Raw genomic sequence first — 14729 nt, 5'->3', positions numbered from 1 at the left:
CAGGACATTCCCAGCTTTGCTGGGAAACCTGTTTCAGTGCTTCACCACCCTCACAGCGAAGAATTTCTAATCTAAACACACTCTGTTTAAATTTGAAACCATTACTCCTTTTCCTATTGCTACATACTCTTGTCAAAAGTCTCTCTCTAGCTCTCTTGTAGCCCCCTTTAGGCACTGCAAGGCTTCTGTAAGGTCTCCCAGGAGCCTACTTTTCTCCAGGCTGAATGACACCAACGCCCTCAGCCTGTCATCATAGGGGCACTCCAGCCCATTGATCATCTTTTTGGCCTTCTCTGGGTTCACTCCAACAGGTCCACATTCTTCTTTTGTTGGAGGCCCTAGAGATGGACACAGTATTCCACGTGAGGTCTCACGAGAGCAGCATAGAGGGCTAAAATCACTTCACTCAACCTACTGGTCACCCTTCTTTCAATACAGCCCAGAATATGGTGCAGGTGCGCACTGCTGGCCCACATCAACCTTCTCATCAGCCAACACCCCAAGTCCTCCTCCTTGGGGCTGCTCTCAATTTATTCTGTGCCCAGCCTGTACTTGTGTTTCAGATTTCCCTGACCTATGGGCAAGACCTTGCACTTGGCCTTGTTGAACTTCACAAGGTTCACCTTTATCCATTGATTTGTTTACTTGTCAAATGTATGTCTCTCTGGGCTTTGCTCTAACTGCTTTCCTTTTCATAGAAGTATGTGGATGCATAACCTAGAATATTGAGTTTATGCTTCATTCTTCTAGCATTTTAATCGGCTGTGATAGTCCCTATAATTGCATAACTTTGTTTTTCACTATTCCTTCAATACATTTATTCAAAGATTTAAATCAGATCCTTGCTTGGTTTTTGCTTATTCATCTAACATCAATTATTTTAAGGAACAGCTAATGGCACTTTTCCATAGTTTTCATATTTCAGATTCAGATTTCACTGTAGATGGTTTTTTTTGAAGGTTGGTGTGCTGAGCTGTAACAGTGATGGTTCAGGCATTTTTTTTCTAGAATTTAATTGAAAAATGGTTATAAATTTTATAATTTGTAAGTTTATGAATTAGCCTTTTTATAATTTTCAATATGTTTCGAAAATATCTAGTTGGAGAATTAAGAATCATAAGTTGTTCTGGAATAAAACATTAGTTGTAGTATAAATACAAAAACAAATTCACCAAGATAAACAGTCAAAGATTCACCATCAACTGTAGATATTGTGCTGGTGATTTTTATTTGTGAAGACATTCAGAATATCATACACATTTTCTTTAATAAATCCTAAGGTCAGTAAGTATTTTTGAAGTATTTTGTCAGCATTTGGTATGTAACATGGAGTACTTATTCAGTGAACTGTAGTAAAACACTTCGTACATTTAGCCATTTTTAATTAGTCCAGATACATCAGACTGATAACAGATTGGCCTGATATAGTTGACTGGATTGACAGACTGATGCTGAATACCCCATGATCCTTTTGTTTATCTGTTTTGAGGGTTTGAAGCCTTTCCTGTTTGAATATATCGACCAACATGAACAGTTTAATTTTTTTCCTTTCTGTCAGAATACTGAGACTATCAACTTGTTCAAGTGATCCTATTTTGTTCTTAGGTCTTTGCTCATAGATTCCATGATGTATAGGATTACTTGGTTTCCTAATCTCTTCTGATTTTACTAATACTTGTGAATTTAAACCCCACTGGTATCTCAGATATAATGCATGACTTTACCTTAATGTTACTCTTATTTTTAAGCTGACAGAGAAATTATTCAGAAGGTTATATTTGAAAAATGTAGGTCACATTACTGAATTAGGTTCACCAAATAGCAAGTCCAAAATGCCCTTTCTGCTTTTTTGTGGTTGTTAACTACCAACTGAAGAATGTCAATCAAGTATCATGTGCTCCTTGAGAATAATAATAGCAAGTATTGCTAAATAGTAATTGAGATATTTTTCCATCATGAACATTGTACTTTTTTTCTTTGAAAAAGATTATTGCACTCAGAGTTACAATATTCAAGATACTCTTGAAGAGCAACCTTCAGATGTTTTTCAACCCTTCCCAGAATAATCATTTCCATGAAGATAATTTTTCACTTTTGGTATTTAGAGCCATAAAGGAATAAAATTTTTCACTGAAGTGAGACTGAACTAGCTTCTCTGGTCCTCTTTCTTGCCTTTCTTGAAAATTGGGATAGTGTTCTCCAGCTTCCAGTCAGCTGAGACCTCTCCAGATTCCCAAGACTGCTCAAAACTCGAGAGGTTTTGCAATGATGTCAGTAAGCTCTTTGAGGATTCTTGGGTGAATCCTATCAGACCCCATAGATCTGTAGGGATCCAGCTGGAGCAGCAGATCCCACACAGTTTCAGGGTTGACTGGGAGCTGGTCATTCTCATAGTCATGGTCCTCCAGTTCAGGGCTCTGAGACCCCCTTGGTGCAGCATCCGTGTTGAAGCAGAGGCAAAGAATGCATTAAGCACCTCTGCCTTGTCCATGTCCCTGTTTGAGACGTGACTGTCCTCATCCTGTAATGGGCCTCAGGTATTTCTGCATTGATTTTTGCCATTAATACATTTGAAAGAACTCTTTTTATTGTCCACCATATTTTTGGCCAGCTTCAACTCCAGCTGAGCTTTGACTGGATGAATTTTCTCCCTACAGTGGCAAGCAGCATCTCTGTATTCTTCCATGACACCTTATCTTGCTTCCACAGGGCACACACCTTCCTTTTTTTAGCCTTATGTCCAAGAGAAGATTCTTGGTCAACCAAGCCAGCCTTTGCCTTACCTGCTTGACTTCTGACAATTGGGAATTGCCTGCTCCTGTGCCCTTGGGATGTAATGCTTAAAAAGTGACCAGTACTTAATGACTCCCACACCTGCAAAAACGATTTCCATGGGGATTTTACTTACTGGTTCCCTGAGAAGTTTGAAGTCTGCTCTCCTCATTCCAGAGTTTAGGTTTTGCTGGAACTTTCCCTCCTGCAAATAGAAATTTTAAACTTGGCAGCTGTGGCCAAGACACCAATCTTCACTTACGAGATCCTCCCTGTTGGCAAGCAATAGATCAAGGAGAGCATCTTTCTGAGCCACCTCCCTTAGCACCTATTCCATAAAATTGTCATCCAGGATTTTTAGGAATCTTCTGGGTTGTAGCAGCTGTGTGGTTCTCCCAGGTAATTTCTGTCAAGGTGAAGTCCCCCACAAGGATGAGAGCAGTTGACTTGGAAACGTCCCTTAGTTGCTCAAAGAATAATTTGTTGGCATCATCTTCCTAGGTGTAGGTCTACAGTAGGCTCCCACAATGACATTCACATGATTTATTTATCCCTTGATTCTTATCCAGAAACTCTCAACTGAGCCATTGCCAACGAAGAACTCCATGTATTCTACCCCTTCTATTATCTTCTATCAGTGTCACCCCTTCACCTCCTATTGCCTTTTTCTTCCCTGCCTATCCCTCCTAAAGAGGCTGTAACCATCCAGGAGGGCACTCCAGTCACAGGACTCATCCCACTGGGTTTAATTTATCCCAGTTATATCAGACTGGGACTGGGGCAAAGCTTCCAGATCATTTTGTTTTACTTATACTGTGTGCCTGTAGAGAAACATTTTAAGTGTGATACTTTGCAGCTAGCACCTTGTGAAGCAGATTGAGGGATTAGTGGTTTTTTCCTCAAGTTTTACACACCATACTGTCTCTCATCATTGCCAAGCCTGGTACTTTCCCTTTCCCCCTTCCAAACTACTTAAAAGCTCTGTCAGTGAGCCCCACTAGCTCCTGTACTAGAGCTCTTTTTCTCCTCTGAGAAAGGTGCATCCTATCAGGTGTCAGTAGACCAGGTGTTAAGTAGATCAACAAACCCCAAATTCTTCCACTTAGACCAGCCTCAAAGCCACACGTTGGCCTGACAGATCTGCCTATTTGGGCTTTATAGCAATTCTTTTTTATGATGATTATATGTTGTTATGAATTCCCTGCTTTTGAGTCTGTTCAGAATTATCAATATATGGAGATTGTCATGTCATTAAAATAGATAATCATGATTTCAAATTATAACTATATCTTCTGACCTGTATTTTATGTAAATAAATACTATTCATACATTTTTTGTATAAAAATGCCTGGAGAAGTAAGAGAACATCCACACATCTGCTAGAAGTTGAGATAATCTCTTAAAGAGTTTTTTCTATGTAACCTAGAATTTAAATAGTGCCCAGACCATAATTTCCAAGAGACTGACCATAAGAGGCAAGTTGATGCACTCATTCACAAACCATGTGCACAAAATCAAGCATCTGTTGATAGTCACTTTTTTGTTTATTGAAGGATGAGAAATTTAATAAATGAAAATCTGTTCCTGTAAAATTGAAAATTTTCAAGCAGCAGGTTTAGTTGATTACATCAACACAGCCTAGAAGTATATTCTGTATTGAAGAACATCTTGAATTTGAAAATGTACATTTACACATTAGAATCTGACAGTTGTTTGTAAAGTGTGCTTGCAAATATATCTATAGATAAAAAAAGAATAAATTGCATACTGACCTCAGTATGTAGAGATAACATCTATGTGGTTTGTTTGCATATTCTGAAATAGCTAAGCCTGTCTTGAAATGTCCTTTGGTTAATACTAAAAATTTTGTTATTGGACTAAATAAAAAGCTTGCTTTGATATTTGAAAGAACCAATAAAACTATTTCTTGGAAGGGGGAGTGATAAAAATGTTAAAGGTGATACCTATCAAGTTCCTATTTAGAATATGTTTCGTTTTCTGAAAGACTTATATGATTTTCACTACAAGGTGTTGAATAGAGTGCCTCAACATGCATATTTTATTTAACAACAAGTACAGAAAAATGTTTCTTGGTTGATAGTTCATAATCTTTCCATAGCTGTGAAACACAGTTTAGTATCAATACCAAAATAAATTAAATTAGGAGGTAGGAAGTTCTCTATAAACCTAGGATGCCATTCTTCAGCAGTCAAAATATTGTTTTAAAGACCAAAACCTATTAAGTTTCAAAGTGATTTTACACTGGCAATCCTTCCTAAGATATACTAAAAAATAAACCAAAAAAACCCACAACCAAAATAAAAAAAAAACCCACCAACCTAAGAAAATATACAACTTCAACTCAATATGACATTGTAATCTGTCATTTGACAGTTCTTCCAATTATTTCTCCTTTATAAATACTTAAACATCTTCACAGATATGGTGTTCAGTTCTGATTTTCCAAAATTTGCCATGGGTAAGATAACTATTGGAGAAGGTAGATCTATAATTATAGCATTAACATCTAAATTTTTACAGAAATTTTGATTCTGTCACTTTCCCTTTAATTCAGTGATGCCTGAATTAGTCTCTTCCATCACACATTCATACTTGTGAGAAAGGGTCTTTATACCTCTCAGACAGTGTCAAATCTACAGAGTAAGTAATTATTTATTTATGTATTTATTTTGCTATCTTGTTAGTCTTTTACCTGGTGGAATAGTAGGAAATTATTATAGCATAAATGAGAACCAGACTGTTCTTTTTATTTGTTCATTTGGGATTTTTATATACTTCCTCCTCCAAAACGCTTTTGTCTTCCGCTGAGCAACATAAAAAGAAACAAATTTCTGCTACTTCTTGTTGTTGGTTGGTTGATTTTCCTTTTCTCAACACTTTCTGGGGTAGTAGTTTTTTCTAAAGTATTCACTTAGTCAGTCTCACTTAGTGACATAAATAGTCAGTAATTCACACAGACTTTTTTGTAGTAGGGAAATTCTGAATAACGTGGTAAAAGGTAAGAAACGTAACTATTTTAAATAGTCATAAATATTTTCATAATGCTAGTCTAGAGTCATAGGTACATTAAGATAGAATTCATGTCGGTATTGTAAATGTTTAAGCATTCTGTGGACTTAAATTGCAGAGCACCAAATTGAAACTGAAAAAAGAACATAATCTATACTCATCTATTGTCAACAACTGCATTCTCTTACAAAATATGAAATACTAAAAACAACAGAACTGAAATAACTCTTCCTAAATATCATCAATTTTTTTAAGTCTTCTAAACTGGAATGAAATAATTTTCCCATATACCCACAATTTACAGTTTTAAAGTAATTAGCATTTCAATGTGTGCTAGTAGCTTTTATGACAACCTGTTTTAAGAGCTTCAATCTTTGCAAAAATTACATAGCAATATTTGCTTTCGCTTTTACATCCACCATAGTCTATGATGTTTTTTGTCTGAAATCTTTGAATAAATCTCATTAGAGAGCATAACTGTATGTCATTGTTCCACTACATCCACTAAATGAAAATATATACAAACTCCAGTTCAATTTGTAATACTCACTGTATAAGAATTATTTTTCTTAGAACTTTCCAAAATGACTCTGTTATTCTAAGTCTTAGATTGTGAAACGCCTGGCAGTAAGGCAAGACATACACCTATAAAGAAATTCAGGGGCAGAATGCTAATATGTACCTGTCCTTTGTTCACAGCTGTAACCTGCCCCAGCATCGAGACCCTTCTGTCAGAACATGTTGTCTGGAGACTGATTTCTGGGTCACTGAATGAGTATGGAGCTCAGGTCATGCTCAGCTGCAGTCCTGGATATTATTTACTGGGACAAAGACTCATACAGTGCAGGACTAATGGAACCTGGAGCGTAGGCAATGAAAGGCCAACTTGTAAGGGTAAGGAACACACTTGTTTGCAGAATATCCTATGCTTTTTAATACATATATTTTCTTTTATAAATTATGAGTTTAATAAACTATTTTGTTCTCACATTCCAATAAGTAAGAAAGTGGGAAATTTTCATTAACCTGAAATTAATTTATTCCAGCTTCTTAGGTGTTTAGTACAATATGTTTCATACAAGAGCCAATGAAGAATCAAGCAAGAGCCAATGAAGAATCAAGGAAGAGCATCAAGAAATCAATCTGTATTTATTCTGCTAGGTGGTGCATGAGTATACAGAAAATACTAGGAGAGAATGTTATTACTTTAGAAGATTCCAGATTGGAGTTAGATTAGAAGATGATATTGTTTTGACCTCTTGGACAAAGCATTAAAACTGAACTGTTGGAGAAATGTTCATATGAGCTCTTACAGTGTCTTCATACCATGAATGCCATGAATTAACCCTGACTTTGGGTGTTTAAAGTTTTAGAGAACCTTAGCAATCTCAGTGGAATCATAGAGATTTCAAGTGTTACAGTGCCAAAGTCCTAATAAATTTCTCCAAACCATTTTTTTCTTTTATAATGTTATTTTTAAAGTCTGTTAATTGCAATTGTGTCCCTTTCTTTTTGTGCACACAGACTAAAAAATGTGGTTTTGATATGCTGCCTAATACACAGCTACTATTCACTGCTGATAAGTCTATGAAAAGATAGTTCTTGCCCACCCTCTACAATTACAGATATTTTATGTGAGTAGAAAATGGGGTGATCCACATCACATGCAGTTAACCAAAAGATAAGTATGAGACAGAGAAACACAGGGAGCTGCTGATTGAAGAGGTATTAGTTAATTTATTAGAAAGGTACATTATTTTGCCTTCTGCTGGAGGACTGATTAAGATTTAATTATAGCAAACTGCATCCCCCAAGAGATATTCAGTAACATTTCCATTGGGCATGGATAATTAAGATCCAGAAACACACTGAAGAGTATTTTTGTGGAGCCTACAGTTTACTTTCTCAGTATTAGTCACATGCCAAGGATAGATTACATATATAAATATATATTCTAGTTGTTTATTTTTCTGAAGCAGTAGGAAAGCTAATTGATGATAAAGAGTTTAGATTATATTTATCACTGTCTAATTGTCCATAGTATCTCTAAAGGAATTGCAAAACTTCAAATTAGAGGTCATTCTGGATTAAGAGAAATCTAATTAGCAAGTTGGGTTTTTTAATATGCTGAACAGATGCCTAAAAATCATGGTAGAGCTCATTATTCATGTAGTATATATATTTTTAACTTTAATCTCTGTAATTAAAGCCGGTAAAGCATTTGTAATATGTTTAGAACAGTTTATTCTATTGAGTCAAACTCTTCAAATAGAGTTTGATTTATTTTTTAACATAAATGTAATTAATATTCAGCATTAAAATTAGAAATTATAATGTTAGACTAATCCACAAATTACATTAATGTAACTTGATCATAGTCCAAATGAGTCTTACTCACCTCTGGGCACATTATGTACATAAGAAACTATGATCATATATTTTCTGACTATGACTGAGTTAGTTAACAGCATGGTAGCAGGTGCTTGATGTTATCCAAATTCTAACCCATTCCATGTTTGTTTTCTATAGCAAACATTTTAAAATATGCAAGAAGGGGGCCTTGGGATTTCAAATAGGAAATTTTGTTGTGATCAAGATGCTATTGAAAGTAAATATATGATTTTTACTAACATAAAGACAATTGAAACTCTTGAAGACATTGGTCTCCATCTTTAATTGAAATATTATTGACATACTTTTCTAGAAACAGGAGAAATGACAAAATGGTTTTAATTAAATTAGAGTTTGAAACATTCTTGAAAGAGAATTTTTCATGTCGTGTGCAATAGCTGTGGGTTGCAGCTGATGCTCCAGAAGGTTTCTGTGATAACTGATCAAATCTAATATTTGGCAAAACCTGATGATTTATTGTTATAGCAAGCAGACTGTCATATATGCTATATTCTTAGGAATAGTAGTGGAAAATAAGAAAAAAGACAGCTTATAACAACTCAGAATACTAAATATTTAAAAGATTTATAATACCTTTAAACTGACACAGCACTTACAATAGCTAGGGAAGGTGTATTTGAGGAGTAGCCATGGATATGTACTTATGGAATATAGCCACAACATTCTCAGGAATTCATGTAATTCCCTTGTTTCAGAATTAGAAATATGGATTGGTTGCTGTCAAGATATGCAGGTATCCCAAAGAATTTTTAGATTTAGAATATATGTTGCCAAATCAAACATAATTTTAAGCCCTTTATATGAAAGGGCTCTTGTATTTATTCCTATTTTGTTTACTTTTTAAGAAAACATGAAGTGATGTAATGTCTTCCAGTCAGAAAAATTATGAAAAGCATTTTCATATTTCAGTATGTTCTTTTTTTCTTCTTTTTTTTTTTTTTTTTTTTCCTAGTTATCTCCTGTGGTGGTCTTCCATCTCCACCAAATGGAAATAAGATTGGAACCTTAACAGTGTATGGAGCTACTGCAATATTCACTTGCAACACCGGATACACATTAGTTGGTTCTCATGTGAGAGAATGCTTGGCAAATGGTCTCTGGAGTGGTACTGAAACCCAGTGCCTAGGTAAAGCCCCCAGATTTTTGTTCTTTGTTTTGTTTTGTCTGAAATAGTGTCAAGAACTGGAATTCAGCTCCTGTCAAGTAATATTTTTGAATCAATGAAAAATAAGGGTTCCTTAAATATGGAAATATTGTGTACTGAATATGATTTTGTGTTGTTCTACTAGCAGATATAATTTCATTATAAATTAAATTGCCTTTTATGTTGTTGTAATGCTTTTCAAACCAGTATGATTTTTAAGTGACTTAAATAATCGCCCACATTCACAGCATTTTTCTTTGTGGAGCAGGGTGTGTGATGAAACTAAGCTTCAAGATAACCTTCAATTAGGACTATTCCTGATGCATTCCCAATACAGTTGAGCATTCAGCATATTGACAATTTGGTCAGGGGAAGCAGACAAGAGGCAGTCAAAAGTGAAGAAAAACCAAGACTCTTTCAAACCCTGAGATTTATATAGTTTGGACATAATTTCTCACTCCAACTCTTACTGTCTTCATATCCACTCATATTGGTTCACACTACTAATACAGACATAAGAAAAACCTTTTTGAGTAACATTTGAGGCTCAGCAGTGGGTTTCTTCTTGGTTTTGAACAGGATATTTTTCTTCTGGAATCTGTTATTTGCTTTGTCTGCCTTCATTTTGCAATTTTCTTTTTGCCTTATTGTTGAATGTACTATGTTGCTCTCAGGAAAGGAGGAATCCTGCTTTCTTCTTCACTGCTCAGCCTCACACAAAAAGCATCTTTCTTGTCTGCTTCTTCACTATGTCATTTTAGCAGAACACAAAGTGTTCCATGCTTATCTCTATGTTCAGGTATACATGGGAATGTCCAAGCACCTCTCCTGGGTGGTGAGGGAGTTTTACAGTACTTGCAATACTGTGGATCATGTGCAGTCCCCTGGTGGGAGGCCTCAGAAATGAGTCTGGGGGCTATGACCTCCCTGTGCTGGACTCAGAGAGAGGTGATTTTTAGCACAGCTGCTGAGTTGGCTTTCCTCGTGGATACATTCTTCTCCCCAGGCTTGTTTACTTCTTAGACCCGAGATAATTGGGCAATAGAACCACCTTTACCTTATCTCAAGCTCCTGTCAGGTGGCTTAACTTTATGTCCAAATTTCCAGGAATTCGCAGAGGCTTATTAAGTGTGGGGAGGAGGGGACTGCACATGAGCAGTGGCTTCTTTATACAGCTTGCCACAGTGGGCAAAGTCCTACAGTGATCTTAGCAATGTTTGAGCCATTAACCATTACCATCTCAATTTCTCACAGACACTAGGTTGCAGCAGAAAGAAAAATTAAGACAAAATATTATCGGAAAAAAAACCTAACATGAATCATGTAATTATGATCAGAATTAGGATTTTATAATCTTTCATTATTTTTTCCTGATGGACTCCTTCATTTTGCAACAGAAATGCTTGTAGTTTAATTTTTTTGAATATAGTTTTGTAGTATGTTGTCTCTTAAGACACAGAGTGGTCAAAAGTAGTAACCATTGTCTCATAGAACTAACCTAAATTCAAAATGTCAGTTCATTATTAGTGTCTTCCCAGCAAGGTGTAGTTGTTTCTGGCAAATTTTATGAAAACTAAGAATCCTTCTCTGGCTTGATATATTTTCACACCTTATTGTTCAATTTGAAATATGCTGTATTAAGAAAGATGGCATTTTGATGCAGGAAATAAGCATAGGATAGCATAAGCATAGGGTATAGGCATAAGCAGAGTACACTAATTGCTACTTCTTTTGCTATTTAGAGCAGTAAAGTAAAATAAACTTTGTTCTAGGAAGAAAATTGCTCTGAGGTGCTGCTTAGGGGAATGCTATGATTCAGCATTACTTTTTCACATGTGTAAGTTCATCAGTTTCACAGTGGATGTGTACAGAAGATTTGTATCTAAAAATACATCAGACATCTGTTGGTTTCACGTAATATACCTGGTCTGAGGCTGACTGACATTTAAATACATTGGAACTGCAGCTGTAAGGATCCAACAGCCCAAAACTTGTATGTATGAGAGTGTTTTCCACAGCCCTTTCTTCTGTTCCAAACATGCAACCTCTGTTGCAAAAAAAGAGGGCGATTATCCCTGTAGGTTTTTCCACTTTGTTACACCAAGCATTGCCAGGGTATTGCCTGACACCTGCATGTAATGAATTCAAGCATAATGATATGAATTAATATTCATTCATTTTGAATAACCTGAAATACTGCTTCATAATCTGATCAATAATAGCAGTATTTAGTACTTATGTACTACTTTTCTTTTTTGGAAGGCTTTATGCAGGGTAATTTGGCTGCCAACATATGCAAACTAAACAACACAAATCTCAATGGATTCTGTTTGTATTATAAATCACTGTTGCCCATGAAAGGCTGGAAAAGAGGTTTTTTCTTCTATTCTGACTATTGAGAAATAATGTTTACACTGAACATCCCAGAATATTAACTGTCTATTGTAGTTGTGAGTTTAGATTCAAATAGTGTAGAGATGGAGAAGAATTTTCAGTACAGGACTTACATATATATATATATACATATATATATATATATATATATATATATATATATATATATAAATCTATATATTACATATATAGAATAATACCACATTGTTTTGAAAGTCAGTTTAGAAATGATATCTACTGAATCTTTTAACTCTTTGGGAAACAGCTAATAAGTTTATTAGATCTCGTATTTAGGAAAGACTGTGTCTATATGCAGCTCTAACTTAATTAATATGTCATCCTTTTCTTTTCCAGGAGTAATTTGGTGCTGGATTTTGTCTAATTCAATTTTTTACAAATTCCCATTGAAATTGGTATTGATTACTATTATCTCCTTATAGCTAATAACTTTTTTTTTCCCACCTGATTGTTCTGCATTTTAAATTATTTTTACAGATCTATTCCCACTTGTAATGAGCACAGGACCTTTTGCAGGAACTATTACTGTAGTAAAAGCCTTGCTTGCTTTATGATACTTCCCAATTCTTTTTCTAAACCCTTAGATGAACTTTAGTTCCTATTTGATTTATTTCATTGTTGAATGAAGCCCTATGCTTAGAACTGTTAAATGCATGGATCTACCTCACTAGATAAAGAAGATCACATTTGGAGCTGGCAGGTTAATCTCTAGTTAGTGTTCATTATTTCAAAATCAGACAGGCTCTATAGTGCTAAAAATAGTACACAGCTTTGAGTGTGAAAGTTCAAATTTGAGATACCCCATGCATGCTGCAGAAAATTTTATTTCTGCTACTAATCCAATCCCTGTCTCTCTTACACTCTTTCACATAAGGTAGATTAATACCATGTTCTTCAGATAGTTAATTTAGATGCAATTAAGAATACAATCCAAGGTCAATGGAACTATGCAGGGTCCTCCAGAGAGCAATTCAGGAAGGGTAAATTCTTACATTTAAACCTAGATGATGTGAATACTGCTAGTTGAATATTCCTGAATTTCAAGGACAACATGCCCCAAATTTATTTTAGAGGTGCTTTTAAGACTTACCTGAAGCCTGTGAAAATCAGAAGGCAAACACCCAGGGAGCTCTGAATGAGCCTTTCCATTTCAAAGGAATTATAATGAGTTAGAGATGCTTTTTATCTACACTGTACCTACATGAATATAATTCAAGACACCTATAGATGGAAATAGATATCACTTTATGCTGCCCACTGATATGTGTAGAATTAATTGATGATTTCAGGTTAAATGAGTACACTGATTTCTATATCTTAGGAAAGGTTTTGGCAATTCCTTATTATTTGTCTCTAAAGAAAGCTAAAATCAAGGACTGTAGTTAATGAGTCTAAGGCTGAATATAAGAACTAAGTCTTCAGTTTTTTAGTGTTACATGTCATTTTTATTAGTTGTACAAGCATAAATATGAATGGTTATGCAAGATTTCTTTCCATTTCACTCACTCACACCATTGGTAATATGTCTCTTTCCTTTTTTTCCTTCCAAGAACATTTGCAACTATAAGTCACAAAACTTATGTGTTTTTATGAATGCTTTATATGTATGGCTGACCTTAGGTTCATGTAGGGCACAAGGCAAATTGGAAGCAATTAAATTTACCTAACTATCTGCAAATTAGTGGCACTTAGTTATTGGATGAGTGTGTTTTCATTAAAAGATATTTTTCCGCATGTTTTTACACCTTTCAGGTGCAAAACTACACATAAACCAGTCAAGGACATACTTAAAAGCTAAAGTTAAATACAATCTACTCCATTCTGTCTTTTAATTATATGATATATATAATGCCTTAAATGTATCGGTATGAAAATATACTGCTGTGGACTGTGGTTGTGGAAAAAATATCTAATCCTTTAATTGATAACTCATAGGTAAATTGCAGCATGATATTGGCTTTTATTTGAAATTCTTATTAAAATAAAATAGAGTTATTTATATCTTGCTTTCCAGGTGTTTTAAAATAAAACTGCTGAACTAACCTTGATGTATATGAACAATTTTCTAAATTCTTGAGGGCATATTTTACTAAAAAATCCCCTCACAGCCTTCCTAATTTTCTTTAATTTTAGTTGATGAGAAAATTACATACATTTTGTGTCATTGCAGTGCTCTTTCAGTTCTTGATATGTTGGAATAGTTAATTTAATTGAGTCAAAAATCCCTGAAAAATCATTAAATACAGTAGGTGGAATGATCGGTAAATGAAATGACTCACATAATAAGTCCAGCAACTCGTTAAATCCTCATTTAAGAGAAAGTGCATAATATTTTTCTTTATGCCAGGTGGCACATTTCATCTGTCTTTCTTCTTGAAGTTCCCTGTGGTACTGTGTTTGTCTTCTATGCAGCTACTGCTTTGCAGTTCTTCACTATTTAGATCTGGAAAATTTAAAAAAAACAAATGTATTCCTTTCTATTTTACCACACTTCCTGGCAAAAAAAAAAAAAAAAAAAAAAAAAAAAAAGAGAAAATATTAGGAACTAATTTCTAGCATAAGGAAAATAAGAAGGTGATTGGGAACAGGCAGGATAGAAGAATCAAAAGGAAACTTGATAATCTCTACCACCTTTTCCAGTGACTGTCTCATGAGATGTAGATTTCTACTGTAGATTTCCTTCACTTTGTGGTGTAGCAAAACTTTTGAAACAGTCTCCCCTTTTGTCCTTGTAGCCAAACTGAGAAGACAGGGACTGGATTGGGGGACTGCAAAATGGATGGCAAACTAATTGAGCCAGCAAATTCCAAGGGTGCTGTTTCTTAAGTCGAAGTGTGACTAGGAGCCAGTGGATACTGTGATGAACACAAAGGCCAAACTACCCAGCTTCTGTCGGTCACTTGGATAACAAATCAGAGTGCAGCCACAGCGAGTTTGAGGGTGACACGAAGTGGTGGGA

At 35.1% G+C, this 14729-nt stretch overlaps 1 protein-coding gene across 1 annotated transcript in view; it reads left to right on the top strand.

Annotated features, from left to right (window-relative positions):
• The window catches only part of CSMD1 (CUB and Sushi multiple domains 1), a 1074318-nt gene that overhangs the window by 1003458 nt on the left and 56131 nt on the right, over positions 1 to 14729 (top strand). Inside the window, exons 51-52 of the mRNA XM_063389341.1 lie at positions 6502 to 6696; positions 9167 to 9340. Coding sequence (XP_063245411.1) covers positions 6502 to 6696; positions 9167 to 9340 — 369 coding nt within the window. The remainder of the gene's footprint in view (positions 1 to 6501; positions 6697 to 9166; positions 9341 to 14729) is intronic.

The sequence above is a fragment of the Prinia subflava genome, chromosome 2 (assembly GCF_021018805.1).
Source record: "Prinia subflava isolate CZ2003 ecotype Zambia chromosome 2, Cam_Psub_1.2, whole genome shotgun sequence".
Taxonomy (NCBI): Eukaryota; Metazoa; Chordata; class Aves; order Passeriformes; family Cisticolidae; genus Prinia; species Prinia subflava.
The sequence above is the reverse complement of the archived record's forward strand: the minus strand, read 5'-3'. Positions and strand labels throughout refer to the sequence as shown.